The following is a 19,823-nucleotide window of genomic DNA, read 5'->3' as shown; positions in this document are numbered from 1 at the left end:
AACAATTAAAAGCTATAATAGCACATAAAAAAAATAACTGATGAGTAAGTTTATTATTCTAATACACATGTTCTTTAATTTTTTCATGGTAAGTGCTTTACTTTTTCTTCTGATGGTAATTATTATTTGACAGTTGTGTTTTTTTAAAACGCATATAAACAGAATCACATAGTTTTTGTAGTTTTTTTGTATATAAGTGTGATTAAAATACTTTAAGTAAATTATATGAAATCTTGAATGCCTAATATAATAAACTAAAACTGCAATAAATGCGAAAACAAAATGATTTTTCTTCTCTGTGTATTCAAAATTTCTAAAATTATAAATATATGATGCACGCAGAATTTTTTTGTGTTTTTAATAGTTTTTCATATTCTATATGAATTTTTTTAAAAAAAATTAACATCATATTGCGAGTCTTCAGAGTTACGCTGGAAAAATTTGTTTTTTTTTCTGAATAAATAAGATAAAACGTATTTTAAAATAAAACATAAGTATAAAAATTAAACAGACAACTTATGATTAATATATGCAAATTTACTTAATTTTTATATCCCGGTATTATTGCGGTTAAAAGATTTTTTCGCTCCAAAAAAATGCAGTAAAAGATTATTTTTTATAAAGCAATTTTCGATATATTTCTACCCAATATACATGGCAAAAAAACATGCAATTTTTTTAAACCTATCTTATCTTAAGTTTAAATTCATTATGAGCAATAATTATTTAACAATTTTTCTGATATAGAAGTATGCATGAAGTGAACATAATTTGACGTGTGGTTAGCTAAATATAAAATTTAAAAATTGTATTGCAAAATTTGAATGAAAAATTTTCATAAATCTATGCAAAATTTGAAAATATTTTAATAAAAACGGATCAACATGAAAAGAATAATAAAAAAATATATGTATATTTTAGCATACCATTTAAAATTCAAATCAGATTTGTGTTCAATTATTTCCATTGAATCAAAATAGGCAAATCAAATGAATTTAATGAACTGCTAAATATTATATTTATCGCTATCTATACACAAATTATGCTTTTTAAATGATCTGGGCCAAAGTTTACTGCATTAAAAAATACATAGCATTTGAGTTTTGCAAAGATATAAACATCTTTTACTTTTTGAAATTACTATAAAAATCCATTTTTTAATTTAAATGATGATTTTATTTTTAGAAATTTCAATAGGCTTTTTTGTTGTATATATATTCATTTGAATTGCTTCCGTCTCAACTTGCATATTCTAAAATCCCGAAAAGTTAATTGTGCTACAAATATTAATTAAAGATTGATATTAAATAATAGGCTTCTATTTATGCAAGAAAAAATTTAATTTTGGAGTGTTTAGTTTAATTTTGCATCGGATGTTTAAACATGGTAGTTTATAGATATTTAGAAATTTAATAAATAAAATTTGGTCTATATCACGCCCATAAGAAAAAATCAACAAAAATCTAAATAAAGAAATTCTAAAATAATTTGTGCCAACAATTACATCTAAAAACGAAGTATTTGTTTAGTGAATATCTTTTTATTATCGATATCGCTTTTTTCTATATTTAAAAAAATCACACAAACAATAAGCGAATTATGTATATTCTTTCACCAAGCTTTCTACTTATCGCGAACGTCCGCTTTTACCCCAATTTATTACAATAAATGATACAAAAACCCATTTATATATTCAATTTTTCGATATTCAGTGTAAACTCGCATTATAAAATTTTTTGCGACCTGTTTTAAATTTTAGGTTAATGTGATAAATTGGATAGTAGTATTTTAAAATATTAATACACGTAAATTTTTTTTTATGTTTTACTGTCTATCTCATCGTACATTTTTTATTTGAAAAAAATTACATCATAATTTTTATTAATATATACTTATATATATCGACCAGATAAAATTATGATGTATCCTCAAATATAATGATATTGTTTCATATCATATCAAAATCACATTTGCAGGTTAATAAACTCACTCGTATGAATAATTCGTAAATAACTTGTAGTTATACCCTCAATAATTATCACACACAAAAAATCTCGTATTAGTTAGAAACACCATAAATCTTATGTTTATTGATATCCATCGTAAGAAAAAAAATAACCTAATTAACCGTATATTTTTTTAGATGACATAAAAATTTACAGAGGCGACACCAGAAGCTCAAAATTGAACAAAAGGGTAAACTTTATATGCTATATTGTCTATAGTTATCTAATAACATTTACTGCTAACTCCAAGTATATTTTATCCTTAAAGTCTATTTTTAACGATAGTGTTTCTTCAAAAAATAGTATACTTCAATACCTCGTCCATGGTTTATTTCTACAAAATAAATTTCTAGAAAGCGAAAACAAAAAAAATAATTTTCGTATTTCCAGCATTGATTTGCGTTAGTCATTTTCACGAGAAATTATTCCAACGAATTTTAATCACATGAATCGTTTCTATAAGAATAAAAAATATAAGATCGTATAGTCAATAAAAATATAAAATATTATTAGATCACTATAAAAAAGATTTAAAAAGGAAAAAAAATTATATATTGCTATCTTAATAATTTATATATAAATTTTTAGTAATAAGTAAAACCCTTTCTACAATAATGTCTTGTGTTCCATCATTGTTTATTTGATAAAAAATTGAATCACTTTTATAAATTCAAATAGAATCATGTTTCTATTTTAAAAGAGCTTTTTATTTGAAGATTATCACGTACCAGTTTTTTTTAAATATAAGAATTTTCTATAAATAAACTTCGCCGGCTTCAAATACATCATTAAATGTGTTATATTATACAATTTATGGTTTATCTCAACAAATATGATGTTTTTTGTTTATAATTTACATATTTTTAGCAATAAAAAAATCAAAAAATTTTAAGTATATTCAAGGTTTAAATAATTTTTTAGTTTATTTCGAGAATACAGTATTATGCGGTAAACATCCTGTTTCGTGGTGTTGATAAAAATCTTTATAAATATTACATAACTAATATCATATATTAAGAAATGCCATTTAACTAAATTCTTTGTCGTTAATGTGGTAAATGAATTGTCATAAATGAGCCTTATCTGAAAATCACATATTTAGCAAAATTATTTTCTGTGTTTTTTTTTAATTTATGAGATATATTGACGAAATATTACAAATAATTTTTTTTTTGAATTATCATCATATATCTTTTGTATACACAACCTTTGCTTTTTCCCGAAAAGATGTTAAAAATCTTACCCTCTTCGATTTAAGTGAAAAATATAGACAAAGCGACAGCAAAAACATTTCAATTTTATCATTTAGAAAATATATTACACAGTAAAATCTATTCGATTTGGCCTTTTTTTTGCTATAAAAATGTTTATCACAATAATTTTTTTTGAAATAATATACAGAACGTGTTTTTAAAACAAGATGTTAATGATTAATAGCATCAGATAATAATCAACCGTAAAATAGTTTTAAGAAATCACAAATATTTTTAACTGGCTTATAAAATATAAGGATATTCATGTATATGAATTCAAGTCAACTTTAAAATATACATACATTTTAGTAATTACGCTAAAAATATCGAAAATTGCCAGCGTTTTTTCAAATATACATCCATGATCATCGTTTTATTAACACTACAATTTGATCAATTAAATACGATTGAGCAAAAAATAATATGAAAAAAGAAATCAAATGAAGAATTTAAAGGATAATATGCTAAATATATAAAAAACCAATATCTTTAAGATTATTTGTGACAAAAGTGTTCAAAATATTAGATTCGCATTTAAAAATCTGTTTTTGGATGACATAAAGCAGTTCTAACTATAAAGCCATTTATTTTTATTTTAAGTATTATTCTGATGTATATAAAAAAATCTTATTTCTAGCTTAAGTCTATACACCTTAGTATTAAAGTCTGAAAAAGCCGGAAATATGCAGTAAAACTGGCAAACATGTATCTAAATCGTATATAATATAGAGAAAATACTTTGCAATCAGTAAAAGCATATTTAACTAGTTACTTCAAAATGGATGTAAAACATAGCCATCATATATCATCATTTTTGATAAATATTATTTCTAACTACATATTAAAATATAATCTGAAGGACAAAAAGCTTAAAATATCATTGTTTTGTACCATATAAAATTGCACTTGGGTAAATATAAAATATAATTATAGTTTTCAATGCTAATATTTACCATGATTTTGAGCGATTTGAAATCTAAAAATATAAAATAATTGCCTATTTAACATTTTTCAATAATTTATCAACCAAAGATACAAATTTTATTATAAAAATGGAGGAGGCAAAGATCGAAAAAGAGAAAATCGCCAATTTCTTATAGAGATTATATATGAAAAACGACATTTAGGTGAAAATATTTGAATAGCTACATATAAACACACGAAAATGTTTTTTATTGTTTTAATTAATCGCAAATTTGATAATCTATTTATTGTATTAAATAAAAAACAATCAAATCGCGGTAGGGTTTAAAATAAAAAAATGAAATTGCAATTTACCTATAAATATAGAATCTATATTAGTTAGGGTTTAGAATTTGTGTGCAGGAAAATATATATAAATTAATTATGAGCTAGTATCTAATATAAAATCCATAATACGTATCTTTCTTTCTAAGTAACGCATCATGCACTAATTATTATAAATATATAGAAGACAAATCTTTGACATAAAATTAAAAAAATATTTTTCGTTTTTTTAAACTACAAAAATGTATTATGCAATCTAAAAATAATCTATCGGTTGCATATTTTGGGTTCAATTTTCAAAAGTATATTTTGTATATGGCACAAGTTTTTAGATTTTGCCGAAATAAATTATAATAAACAAATTAGAAGAGAATATAGATGTAAAAATCAAGTAAAAGGTAAGTGGGTTTACAATCCGTCACAAAAATTGAAATTTGAGGTAAAACATAATATTAAAGTTATTGAAATTCGCAAGAACAGTAAAATAAGTTTTCTAAAAAACAAAAAAATGGATAAAATATATGGTTAGCGTAATATATATTTAGAATTGATAATCTAGTAAGCAATAAATATAAAGTTTAGGTAAAGAAATGACAACAAAAATTAATCTACACTGTAAAAAAATATTGGAGTTTTAAAAAATTTACAAGTTTTTCTGGAATAACAACATTCGATATGCTAAGTAATATATAATATCAAATCAAATAATCATTTATAATTGGGCATCTTTTCAAAATAAGACAAAGCTGTGATTAAAACAATTCAAATCCAGTAATCATTTATAATTGGGCATCATTTCAAAATAAAACAAAGCTATGATTAAAAAAATTCAAATCCACAAGTTCAAGAACGATAAACATATATTAGCGCTTATATATAATGGATAAGTTTTGATTACTTGTGCTTCTGTATACCTCACTTCGTATAGCATTTGTTTCTTCAGTTACTATTATATTCACAAGCAAATTATAGGCATTATCATGATTTAAATTGTATCAGAAATCCATAATTTTTTTATATATCTAAAATCACGAAGATGGTATAACCAAATAAAAGATTATTCCTAAAACAACTTTACATTTTTAAATCAAAATTGAATGTATCATAGCCGAAAACTTTGAAAAAGAGTCTTTTTTTACCCTTAAGTTTATTTTATAAGCAAATATTATCCTTTATAAATTATTTTGAGCGTTATTGACCGACTTACGACATTTAAAAAATTATTTTGTATTTAGGCGTCCAGCAAAATTAAACACTTGTGATATATTTCTGTAGAAAAACATTCAATTCATTGAGATCCTATTTCAACTATATTTTAGCCATTTAAAAATCCGATATAAAATGTTAACATCTATAAAAAAATTTCAACAGTTCATTTTTTGTGTGATCAAATATGTGATATTCTTTGATGGGCTTTAATATGTTATTTATGTATGTTTTCATGCTTTAAAATCTTTCGGGGTTGGTTTTATTTTTTTGCCTCGGGCGAATAATTTTTTGAATGTATTCTTCTAAAAATATTTGCATTAATATTTAGTTTAAATGATCTTTTTATAATTAATAAAAAGGGGGTGAAAATATTTCTGAAATTTATTTTTTTATAAATTTTAAGCAAAAATAAAAATGAGATGAATAATATAGGGTTTATAATTAAAGATAATCGATGCAGATAGAGGCAGATTTTCAATATATTTTTTATCCAAAGTATATAATAATATAAGCGTGAATGACGAAATGTAAAAAATAAAAATTACGATAAGCTGGGAAAAAATTATTTTAAAGGTATAAAATTGCGCTTAGATAAATCTTTTTTTTTTCGAGCACATAAGGCATAACTCTGGGCTCTTAGTTTCAGTGACTAGAAAAACGAATTTTAAAAACACAAGATATTTAGCTTGTAAAAACACCATCGAAGTCCGATATAGATCTAAAACTAGATAAATATATAGATATGGAAATATAAATAATATAATTTCCTTGAGAATATAATTAAACGCTGTATTGCAAGACGACGTGAAGTCGGCAAGTATTAAAATCACAGAGGTAACACCGCCGATGAAATATAACAATAAAAAAAAATCAATTTAGTTATAATCGGACAGAAAAATTGTTATAACAAAATGGATGCAAAATAAATACTAGGGGAAATTAGAGTAATTCACACAAGGAAATTCCAAAATATAAATTTATGTAACACAAATTTTACCACATATATTTTGCAGTAAATTTCTTTAATTTTTTTCATCTATTATGAATTAAAAGAAAAAAATCCCTTTCTTATACCAGTGCTTCATCTCATAAACATATTCAATATCGTTTTTAATAAAATGAATTTAGTACTATTTTAAGGTTGGATAATAACATGGACGAAGAATTCAAATTAAAAAGCCCCATTTTCCTAAAAAAAAGTTGAAATAAAGAAAATAATTTTACCTTTTCTTACGGATGATGCAAATAGAAACAAAAATTTTAAACAATTTATTGGTCAGGGCATCTATTTTATAATAAATACCCCTAACAAATTTAAACCGATTATATTTCTGAGTATATAAACTTTCTTGCATACTTAAATGTATCTTATTCGCAAAGATATTCAAGGAACAAATACTTATGGATTTTTCTAAACAGATTTGATTTAAACGGAAAAATCGAATGAAGTTATTAAATAAACCAAATATATGATAGGTACCTTACGCGAATAGTGTTATTGAAGAAATAGAGTCTTTACTAATTTACCCCACTGCTAGGAAACTACAGGCTAAGAACTATGATGTGTTTTTATGGTTAATGAAGTAAACTTATAAATTTTTTAAATTTAAGAGAATTATTTTTTAAATTAGTAAGTTGTTTTTCAGCATTTAATAGCATAATTTTAGACATTCTGAATACTAGGCTTTTCCCCCGATAATATTTCCTTGAGCATATCCCTGTAAGAACCACCTTTAATAGCACTATTAATTTTTTCAAGTAAAGATTCCTTGGTTTTATCTTTCTCGAAAAATCCGGTTATTTCATTTAAAACGCTTATAATATCGTTTTTTTCTTTTTCACCCACTGCTGCGCATGCCGTTTCATAGAAAAGTGTTGAAATATCGTTTTCGTTGACATGAGTAAGTAACTTTTTAACAATCAACCCGAGTTTTTTGTCCTTTATGAGGAATGCAACAGACTTACCGTTTCCTTTAAGTTTCAACAGATTGTTTATGATGAGGTTGAACACGATAAGAATAGCATTTTTTCTTAAAATATCGTAGCCTTCAGTTTGTTTTTCTTCCTCGAAAATATCAAATACCATTTTTGTGTATTTTTCGACCCATGCAGAGTATGTGATTATAAAATCACCAAGAGCGAATATCGCAGAATTTTTAATCTTTACAGAAGTGCTTTCAAGTCCTTTTTTCAAGTACTCTGTGTTTTCCAGGAAATATTCAGAGCTACACAGCATCATTTTATAAATAGTAATATATGCAATGTTTCGTACATTTTCATTTTCATCTTCTGTCATTTCCTTTATTATTGAATCGTATTCCTTAAACACTGAGTTTTTATTGAATAACATTTCTCTTTCTTTCAAGAAAAACACGAAATCTGAAGCTTCTTCTTTGAGGTTGTTTATTAACGTGCAATCGATGAGTGTGTTGTCAACAAACGTGTTTTCCATTATCGTATTTTCATAGAAAGTTGTGTTTATGCTATTTCTTCTATTTGATATTCTGTTTAAGCTTGTTCTTCTTGGTCTTGATCCATTTTCATTGTTTTTTTCGTTTTCGTTATTTAATTTTCTTAATTTTTTTTCAATAAATTCCAAGTAATTTGAGACTTGCATGCAAACAGAGCCTAAGCAGTATACTATTTTCAAGTTATCGTTTTTACACTTGAATAATTCAAGCATTTTCATGATATTTCCTTCAAAATTCTTATTTTTGAACAATATTTTTATGGTCAAATCGAATACTTCGAAGTCGTAGAAGTTAAATTTTGCCATGTTTTTAATAAAAATCTCGATTATTTTCTTAGAACTGATGCATACATCACATGAATTTTCATTTTTGTTGCATAAACAAGCTTTTGGTTTTGCCTTTATCATCATATTTAAAATATTTTTATATATCTGTATGTTATGTTTCAGTTCTTCTTCATTTTTAGATTCAAAAACGGTTTTAGAAGCAAAAATAGCAAAATTCAAATCGAAATATATGTTTCTGATATTTTGAAGAATAAAAGAAGATTGCAAGGTATTTTTGTTGTTAAAAAAATCGCTCGTAATTCTATCAACCCAATTTTTCTTAAACCTAAAGTTTTGAATGATTCTTTTAAAACTTTCATTTTCTGTGCTAAATGTATAGAAAAAGTCGACAGAGTCTGTTCTTTCGATGATTTCTTTGATGCATTCTAAAACCTTTTTTTTGTTTTTGTTGTCCCATATCAGATTGAAAATATATTCATAGGCTTCTTTTGATTCTTCTACTTTGTAAAAATACGATAATTTTACGAAATGTAAGATTTCGTTTAACTCTGTTGTTATTTTTGATTTAAGTAGAAGAATACATTTTTTAAGATTTGAAGCGATACTTTCACCTAATTTCGTATCCGCACAAATGTTTTTATCATTCACCATCAAAAAATTGTTGAAAAAACAAATCGCGCGTTTTCTTACATTAACAGTTTTATCAAAAATTTTACTGCCTATTGCTTCAATAACATCCACGATTTTATTTTTTATAAGACCTTCATTAAATAAAACCCCTAAAAGATGAACAGATTTCACACGAACATAAAAATTGACATCATTCAATCTTTCTAGAAAAACGTATAAGATATTGGAATCAACCAACGAACAATCTTTATTCTTTTCTAAGGCTTCCATTCCTGCATTTTCTTGTGATTTTGTGTCATAAACAAGTTTTAAACCCAATGCATTTTTTGCAAGAACCTCTAAATAACAGTTTCTCAAAAAATAATTTTCACTTTCAATCAAACATTCAAAATCTTTAATATCAAAAAAATGCGAAAAATGCAAAATAATAGGAGAAGAATTTTTAACAAACGGCCGATTATTTTTTACATCCAAAAGTATAGCATTTACAACATTTTGCTGCATCTTAGTCATTTCAATCAATTCTTTACAAACATCAACACAAGATTCGTCATTTAGCATGTTAAGTATAAAATTAAGTATTTCAAAATCTGTCTTCTTTATCAGATACATACACTCATATTTTAATGCTTCATCTTTTTTTACTTTTTCAAGCACAAGAAATAAAATTTTTATGGTCCATTCGCGTACTGAAAAATCTTCACTTTCTATTTGTATCTCTGGATTTTTATCATCTTTGGTTTCTCCATCAATTTTGAACTTGGATACGAAGACGGCAGATTTTATATATTTGACTATATCGTGGCTAAGCGTCGTGTGGCGAGAAACGAGGGTGTATAGAAGATGTAAAGTCTCTGGAAGCGTATCAGAGTTTTGTATTATTTCTTTGAAAAGTATTACTGGTGCTGTTGTTGTTTTGGCTACCTCGAGATAACTGTCGAAATTTGTTGATACTCTCTTGTTCATATGGGGATAAATAAATTTCCTAAATAATATTTTAAATCTTAAATCTTTAATAAGACGTTTATCTATCTTTAGTTTTTTTTGAAAATACAATTTTGCTTTTATGAATTATTTAAAGACATGGGATGAACTTGTTGAACGTTTAATATAATATTTTATCATTCTTGTACTGGGAATAATGTAATCAACTATCTATGAATTATTTAATCTTAATATGAATTAGGCATTTTCTAATTTTTGCACTGTTATCAAACCTGTTTAAAGAATAATGTAATCAACTATCTATGAATTATTTAATCTTAATATGAATTATGCATTTGCTAATTTTTACATTGTTATTAAACCTGTTTAAAGAATAATGTAATCAATTTTTTATGAATTATACATTTTAATATTAATTATGCATTTTCTAATTTTTTATATTGTTATTAAACTTGTTTGAAGAATATTGATTTGATTTTTTATGGTTTATTTAATTTTAATATTAATTATGTATTTTCTAATTTTTTATATTTTTATTAAACCTGCTTGAAGAATAATGTAATCAATTTTTTATGAATTATACATTTTCATATTTTTTATATTTTTATTAAACCTGTTTAAAAAATAATGCAATCAACTATCTATAAATTATTTAATCTTAATATGAATTATGCATTTTCTAATTTTTACATTGTTATTAAACCTGTATGAAGAATAATGTAATCAATTTTTTATGAATTATTAGATCTTAATATGAATTATGCATTTTCTAATTTTTATATTGTTATTATACTTGTTTGAAGAATATTGATTTGATTTTTTATGGTTTATTTAATTTTAATATTAATTATGCATTTTTTTTATATTGTTATTATACTTGTTTGAATAATAACAATTTGATTTTTTATAGTTAACTTGGTTCTGATATGTATATTTTTACTTCAACTATTTATGATTTATTTAATATGAATACGAAAAGTCTATTTTCTATTTGTTAATTAATTTATAATTATGACGTTAAGAATAAATATTTAATTTCAATGGCTCATTAAAAACTAAAAATTTGTATTTTTTTATATTAAATATATTAATTCTTGAGTAAAAAGGTATGAATCAAAAGCACATAATTTTAAACTTGAATCATATTTAAATTCTCCATACTGTAATATAATTATTTTTTAATTTCATATATATAATTCTTTTAAATATTTCAATTTGGTTTGGACTTAGATCAACTGGACAATTGTCATTTACAGTTTAAAATTTATTTGTCAGTCTTAACTTAAAACAGAATACACTATATTTTAAAGTAATATTATGCCATATGTCGTAACATGGGATAGTGTGGCAACACAATATCATATAAGATATCTGAAAGAACTCGATGTCGCAAACTAAATGAAGTAATATATCCAAGCTATAGCATTGAGAAAAACTCTTGAACTATTAAGACCTGAAAAGAGGTGGGGTATGGAGAAGATGTAAGAGAATAGGATATAGCCAAGTACATAGACATGATGTGCCCATAGAAATCAAACACGTTATGCTTGAAGAGGACATCTAAAATCACAATACAAGAATTAGCCGATAGATAAAACGATATTGTAGTAATTCCCTTTAAATTTTAATGAATTAAATGTAAATTAAAAACAATAATAAAATCGTATAAGTCGTATACTAAAAAGTTTGGCATGCTAAAAAGCAGAGGCACGAACAATAGGGTTGTGTTAGATACTCGAAAAGATAAGCTATTTATAAGCGGGTTGTAAAAAGATGAGTATAAATATGGTATGCTCTACAAATCTAAGTAAGGCAAGTTAGCCGAAAGAGAGAACAAAAAAGACATAACCAACCTATAAATTAAAATTAATTATTTAAGTCACAAATATTATAATTTTCCCCTTCAAAGTAACACTTAAAGTTTTGCTTAGTTGGAATAGAATAAAAAGTATTGAGATAAAACTAACCCCTAAATTCATATTGTCATTTTATACATAAATATTAAAAAATTCCTGTTTTATAGTCACATTTATAGGTTTTTTTGGTTGAAATAGGTCAAAAGATATATTTTCAATTTTTGATGTTGATTGAAAATAAAATTAAAAAGGGAAACAGCAACATAAAAAAAAGTAGATCTGGTTCAAAACGTTTTTTTTTGTAATTTCAAGAAAAAATATATAAAGAAAACAGAGTGTTTGAAAATAAAATAAAAGGGCCGACAAACATAAAGAGATTTAGTTTGTGATGCTTATTTTCAAAATTTTATCAAAAATATGAGGATATTTTTTATTTTTTAATATGATAAAATAAAAATAGTATTCACTTTTGTATTTTTAGCCACATTTTTATTTTTTTTTGAAAATATTAATGCCAATGGTATTCAGGTAACTAATTTATTACTGTATAAAATTAAGTAGATATATTTAGATTAAAAGACAAAAGTATTACGAACATTAATCTAAGCGATGTTTATTGTAACTAAAACCACCTAAATCAAAATTTATAGTAAAGATATTAATATTTTAAAAAAAATTATAGTTAAATATTTTTAGTAAGATTTATTTTGGTGTTTCCGTAAAATTTAGTGGATATTATGGAGAAATAGTAAAAAAAAATGAATTATAGAAATTCTAGTCAAAGATAAAAATGTTTAGTTAAATTACAATAAATACACTCACTATATATTCTATAAATAAATATATAATTAGTAAATAATTGAAATAAAAAATATCAATGGGAAATAATATTTTTTTAATGTATTTAGCTAGTGGTCGTTTCTAATATTCTCAAAGCCAGTTATGATTAATATTTTTTTATTGTGAATTATATCTCGATAACTTCTTGGCATTTAAGTTGTAAAGTTGCACTGGATTTTTTTTATATTGATATTATTGTGAAAAAAACTTCAGTCTCTACGAATTAAATAGAACAAAATAATATGTTTCTGAAAGAACCCGGCTAAAATTTAACTAGATCACTGCATACTATCTAAAAAATAGTTTGGATTAAGAAAAAAAACTACTCTAAACCCAAATAATTATTGATTTATAAATTCTCTCTATCTCTTCAAAATACACAAAGTTTATATAAAATTCGTTTTGCTTCTTCTTTTTCCATTTAAATATAATTTTTTAAACAAAAATAATTTTCAGTTCGTTAGCTAATTTTTGTCTTGATACATTAAGGGTCTACTCTTATTTTTTCGTCATTTAAATTCACGGAAGAGCTCAACAGTAAGTATTTGAACACTTCAATCAAGTCACTAATTCTGCGAAACATATTCATCGTACGAAACAAAATTTGATTACTTGCAATTGCGTTCTGGAATTGATTAATTTTATTATAGCACCCCAATCAAGTTTATTTTAAAACCCAAATCATCATTTTACTGTGGAATAATTCTAACTAGTGTTCTCTAAATCCATTGCATCTAGGTGGTATTAATTACCCGTTTTTAATTTAATAAGCCATTACACATGAAGAATTCGATCCTTCAATCATTTAAATTAAAGATTCTAGGTCGAACATCGATACTAAACCGAAAAACTCACCATTTTTGTAAATTTCCTTTTTTATTTCTTTAAACACATAACAATATAAAACCATTAAGACTGCTTATTCGAATAATGAAGTAAAAACTTATAACCCATGAATATATTGTGCGGAAATACATAAAGAGGCAACAAAAATACCATTCTAAGATAATATTGATTAAAAAATCTTAGATTAATAACCTGTACACGAAATAATTCATGAATATTTTGTGCGTATATACATAGAGGAGCAAAAAAAATACAATTCTAAGAAAATATTAATCAAAAAGCCATAGTTCAATAACCTGTACACAAAATAATCCATGAATATATCGTGCGGAAATACATAAAGGGGCAACAAGAATACAATTATAAAAAAAATATTAATCAAAAAGCCACAGTTTAATAACCTGTACACAAAATAATCCATGAATATATCGTGCGGAAATACATAAAGGGGCAACAAAAATCCAATTATAAAAAAATGCTAATCAAAAAGCCATAGTTTAATAACCTGTACACAAAAATACAATTTATTTTTCAAGATATTAAGAAGCAATATATTTTAATTATGAAAGTATGGTAGATTTTTTTTAAAATAATTAAATAAAATTTTCAAATGATGTTTTATTGATCATAATCTAATTAAATTTAGATAACTTGTTAATATAATCGATTTTGAAGCTCGATAGATGTATTTTCATATTAATATTACGATAATTTAGAGGTATCTTTTTTTAGAAAATAATATTCTAATTACAACCATATCTAATCAGCTAAACTCAGTCAAATCAAATTATTATTCCATTATTTTTTCCCAAAGAAACAGGCTATTTTTTTAAAGAACAGCTTGAATGGTATTAGATATCTTTATTATGCCATTTATCACACATCATGTAGGCCTCGTATTTTTTACAACTCTTATCATGAATTTAATGTGAATATTGTTTTTTAGATCTAAGTAAGTTGCTATATATCTAAAAATTGTAATTTTCTATATCTTTGCATATTTATTGAAGAATAAAATTTAGTACAAAGAAAAAAAATTTAAACAATTTTTATATTTATCAGAACTAAAAATCAATGCTAATGCATCTTTTTTGATCCAATTTCATATTAAAAGAAATATGAACATGTATTTATTATCATAAAAAGCAATCCGCTAATTGAAATATGAATATTTATTTTTAAAAATGTGTTATATAATATTCAAATACCACATAAAAAAAATCTAAGCAATAAAAGGATCAGTTTCTTTATAAAACTTCGCATCAGTTGCTAATATAAAATATTATGAAAAAAAATCTTCCGCGTTTGCATTTTTTTAAAACAATCAGAAGATTTATGAATTCCTGTTTATATGCAAATATACCACTTTCCGTAAAGTTAAATATCTATATGCTATAATATACAGCCAGCAGAAACAAATTGATCAAAAGAATCATTAATCTACATAAAAAATTTATTAGACCTAAAAAAATATCGTTATTTGTTTTTCAATATTTTCATTTAAAACTCAAATTTTAAATAATAGCTCTTTTGTTACACCATGCAAAAATTTATTTATTTACTTAATATAAATGTGTATAATGGTAAAGATAAGTTTCGGAATTCCATGTTTTACGGTAAAAAAACTATTCACCAGTGTAATAATATATTTAACGAACCAATAGGCATATATGAGCATAGATAAAAATTCTATAATTGTAAAACCATGTCTTTTTTTACAATAGGATTAAAGATAAAATAACTTCAAAACCTTTAAATTCTATATTTAATAAGAATGAAATAAAATTTTATTTTTAATTTTTATTGCCCATTCACTTGGGAATAATGCATATGCAACCAATTTCATGCCCAAGTATTTTCTTTGTTTCACAACTTCAAATATGCATATATTTTTGTAAAACCACAGTTATTTTTTTATAGCCCAACAACAAAGTGCATTTTTATTTGGTTTTCTTTTTGGGTTAAGTTTAACATCGAAAACTAATTTTTTCTCATCTACACTAAGTTCTGTTTCCTTAATAGTTTCTTTAAGATCAACTCTTTCTAAAATTCTACTTAAATCAGGAGCCACACTCGAGGGGTTACTGACCGAACTCCCTTCAACAATATTATCCTTGCATTTTATTTTCTCATTCATATGATCTTTGTCTTTAGCCTCGTCAAAAGTCAACTCCTGATTTTCAATAACTTTAATCGAACAACAAGGGAGTTCCGAGCTTTCTTCATCATCCAGCTCATTTATACACTCTCTTTCTGTCCTCATTATGCCCATTGCGCCAGAGAACAAACGTGCATTTTCTATCTCCTTTTCGTAACCAGATAACTTTGGAGTTATTGTTTCTTCTATTAGAGATGAAGATATCGTTGAATCAGAAGATATTGACTCTTGATCGCCCAAATGCTTTAATAGATCCATAAAAAATTCACTTGTTTTTTCTCCAATAAAGGGAAAACTCCAATTTACTCCATCAAGAAAGTTTGGTAGGTAGAAAGGATGATCGACCGATCCAAATTTTTTAATTTGGATTCGTTCACCATTTGCTTTTATTACAGCTCCATAGTTGTTATAGGCATCACAATAATTCGGAGCGGAAAATATGGTGATCACAGATGGTTGCTCTTCTTTTTTTTCCTGAAATTTCTTTGTCAATCCTGAAATTATTGAGCCGTTTCTTGTATTTTGTTGTATTCTGTATCCATTGAGTTGAACTTCATGGCCTCTAATCAAACAAACCAATTTATTTTTAGTTAAAAAATTTTTTACGGCTTTGGGTGTATAAAAATATGAACAGTTTCTTTGAACATTGGCTAAATATTCTTTACCATGCCATGACATCGTGTCATAGTTTGGATGGGGGTCAGACCAAAGTATATCACAGAAAATACCAGATAGAGGTGGTTCACATTTTCTATCGAACGAGTTTATCAGTTCAAGATTATCAATAAGGGGTGATATACCACCATGTGAACAGAAAAAACTTTGGTTTACAACTGCTGCTATAGGCAAAGTTTGGAAAGAGTCACAACAGAGTTGATAAACATTTTCATCGTACTTATGAATACACTCTTCTCTAAAAGTGAAATAACGGGTCATCCGAAGAGTCTCATGATTACCACGCAATAAAAAAATATTATTAGGATAGTAAATTTTAAGCGACAAAAGTAAAAAATAAACTTCAAAAGAAAACTTTCCTCTATCAACATAATCACCAAGAAAGAGAAACGTCCCTTTCTTAAGGTCATATTCGCTTAATATATTGATAAGATCATAGTATTGACCATGGATATCACCAATAATATAAACATCTTCTTCTACTGGTTTATCAATTTTCAGTAGATTTGGTTCTTTTGTTAGGATGTCTTTCGAAACATTGATGATATGATTTATATTGGATTTTGAAATTCTACCTTCGTTATAAAAATGCTCTAGTAACACTCTATAATCTAAGACATCTTTAACTTGATCACGAAAGAGCTCTTCCTCAACAAAATGGTATGCAGGTATCGGGATATGTGGCATGTTTCGCTTACCATGGTCAATAATACTGTTTTCTATTCTACTAATCGTGATGGGAACTTCGGAATTATCTATCGAAATGTTATCATTTATTTCTATGTTCTTCATCCTATACATCTCCTTTATATTTCATGTATATATGTCTGAATTATCTTATTGGCTTCTTAAAAGGAGAAAATAACAAGTAATCATAGAATTTAAATTTGATAATAAATATTTATCTTTTATCTCTGATATCCCTCTTGGTCCAGTGGTGAGGATATGTGACTTTCACTCACAAGGCCCGAGTTCGATTCTCGGAGAGGGAATATTTTACTTTTTCAAGTATTTTATTGATTCTTAGTTATGATAAGGATTAAATGAATATCATATTTTATTTTGATGTTGAAATACAATGAATCTTCTAATAATTCAAGGTATTTTTGATTAAGTCTTTCAGATACTTTAGATAACATTATTAGAAAGCGGATTTTCTATAAAGTTCTGTCAATCAAATATTTTGATATAATGTGATTTATTAATAGAATGGTACACCATAGAAATTACGATCAGCAACCATATATTTTTCACCCTACTCTTTTGTTTAGAATATATACAGTGGTGGGTTGGTGATACGCTTAAAAGGCATAAGTTTTCAATATTTCTGAATTCTAATGACGTGATTATAAATTTAATTATTTTCAATTGGTGATAGGAATGAAGGATATATAATTAAAGTGAATAATGTCTATTTCATACAAAAGACAGCATGAAAATAAATTATAATAAGACTTATCTGCGAATAATGATTTTAAATCATTAAAATGTTCGTAATTCCTAATTAAAAATTTAAAAGGTAGAGAAAATATTAACTAATATTTCATGGAGGCTTTGCAAAATAATTTCATCTGGGATATTCAGAGAATATTTACAATGTATGTTTTGTTAATTTTTTAATAGCAAAAAATTGATATATGTTTGGTTTTTATTTTTTTTTAAGAAAATTAGCTTCATATAATATAAACACACATCGGCTATTTATTTTGATTTCAAACCACCCCCATTAGTTTAAACAAATCATCTGTTTTTATCTCTTGCTTTATTTTAAACCCACTTCATGTCATGTATTAACATCACATTTTTATTTTGGCAATTTTTGTTGTCCCTTGGTTCCATATGACGATGTTGTTAAAAAAATAATTATGCTTTGTGGTTTTCTTTGCGCCTTGTTTTTTTTGAAGCTGATTAATTTGTTTTTTTATTCAGAAAATTTTCTTGGTTTAAATTTAGTTGTCGTTTGTGTTTTATTGTTTTTATAAATAATTTTAAAGCATATTATTTGAATTTTAAATATGATTTTTTTATATTCAAAAGAAATTATTTGAATATTTATAAAGCTTTATTTTCGACTTAAATTATATATTTTTTTTCGGGTAATTTTTTATATGATACGTTAATTTTGTTTTTATTCTCTTTTTTATTGAAGTTTGTATTTAAATTTGTATTTTGTCATAATTATTTTTTTACGGGAAATTTTTTTGCTCAATTTTAGAATTTTCATCAAATATCAGATTTCTTCAGATTAATTATCCTTTAAAACCTTTTTAGAGATCAAAATTTTTTATGTGATGGGTAATATTTAAAAACTACCACTATTATCGATTTAATATAATATATTGATTATGCTTCATATTTTGTTGGTTTATTAGTGGGCTTTATTTCTTAAGATTCACTATTCACTATTCCACATTTAAATTATTTTATTTTATTTAGTGTCGTACTTTTAATCCAACTATGAATTTTTTTGTAAAATTATATTTTGATTATTTTTATATCCCGACGTTTTTTATATATAATGCGCAAGCTATCATTTATATTTCCGCAATATATTATTTTTAACCACCAGGTCTTCTTATAATTTCCATAGATTTTACTTATTTTCTGGGATAAATGTTGTTTTACCCACAAAAAAAATAAAACAAAAATTTATCCCAGAAAATAATTGAAATATATTAAACTATTTTTTCGCACAACACATAAAATTACAGGTAAACTTGTTTAAATCGTCTCTCTATTCCCATAGTTTCGCTTTAGTACTCATTACTATTTTCATTTCATATAATTTATGCTCTATATTGCCAAAAAAGGAGACAAAGATACGTCAAAACAGTTATTTTTTTTAAAAGATTCCACAGATTACTATCATATAATTTGATGGACATATTATCGCTATTATCGATCATATCATTTAAGTACTCGGTATATCACAATTTTAAAGACTTTGAATGCTTGTGTTAATTATTTGAGCCATTTTATTAACAACATGCCACATAAATAGTTTTATTTTAGTAGCTTCGTAGAAGTCTTAACCTATTGTTAAGTTTTACATAGAATCAAGTTAGCAGTCTTAAGATCAGCCCTTGATACAAAACCAAACATATCTGACATTGATGATTAAATTAATACTAAATGATGTCATAAAGTTAATCAATTTTTACATAATCTTAAACATTGCTTCCGTATAAAAATTTAAAACATAAAATATGTTTTTATTTACGAGGGTAAAAAGTTTAAATGATTTTATGGATATATAAAACAAAACAAATATAATTATCCCTATTTTTAGTAAAAAAATTGCGGTCCAATATTCGACTTTCAAGCTAGAAGATTACAACTGACCATAAAATAATTGAAGGAAAACCGAATGTATTGTAATTTAGTTTAAATCAACACAAA

The 19,823-nt window shown here is 24.9% G+C and overlaps 1 protein-coding gene and 1 non-coding gene across 2 annotated transcripts; one reads left to right on the top strand and one right to left on the bottom strand.

Moving 5' to 3' along the window:
- Nucleotides 1-10,315: 10,315 nt before the first annotated feature.
- Nucleotides 10,316-18,206, bottom strand: LOC147064325 (serine/threonine-protein phosphatase 2B catalytic subunit-like). Its single transcript, XM_085958494.1, has 4 exons — nucleotides 18,202-18,206; nucleotides 16,645-16,839; nucleotides 16,302-16,386; nucleotides 10,316-10,321 (listed from the first exon to the last, which is right to left on the bottom strand). The coding sequence occupies exons 1-4, from the start codon at nucleotides 18,204-18,206 to the stop codon at nucleotides 10,316-10,318; spliced, it is 291 nt and encodes a 96-aa protein (XP_085814620.1).
- On the top strand, nucleotides 17,345-17,416 carry TRNAE-UUC (transfer RNA glutamic acid (anticodon UUC)). Its single transcript has one exon. It is a non-coding gene; the product is annotated as a tRNA-Glu (tRNA).
- Nucleotides 18,207-19,823: the final 1,617 nt, after the last annotated feature.

This window comes from Rhyacophila brunnea, unplaced genomic scaffold (assembly GCF_057557595.1).
Source record: "Rhyacophila brunnea isolate RB1 unplaced genomic scaffold, BYU_Rbru_1.0 scaffold_75, whole genome shotgun sequence".
In the NCBI taxonomy this organism is placed as follows: domain Eukaryota; kingdom Metazoa; phylum Arthropoda; class Insecta; order Trichoptera; family Rhyacophilidae; genus Rhyacophila; species Rhyacophila brunnea.
The sequence above is the reverse complement of the archived record's forward strand: the minus strand, read 5'-3'. Positions and strand labels throughout refer to the sequence as shown.

Bases quoted from the DNA above. Each gene is read 5' to 3' on its own strand.
- LOC147064325 (XM_085958494.1), bottom strand. The intron at 16,387-16,644 runs GTACGATGAAAA...CAATGTTCAAAG, and splicing joins AGAGAAGAGTGTATTCATAA to AAACTGTTCATATTTTTATA.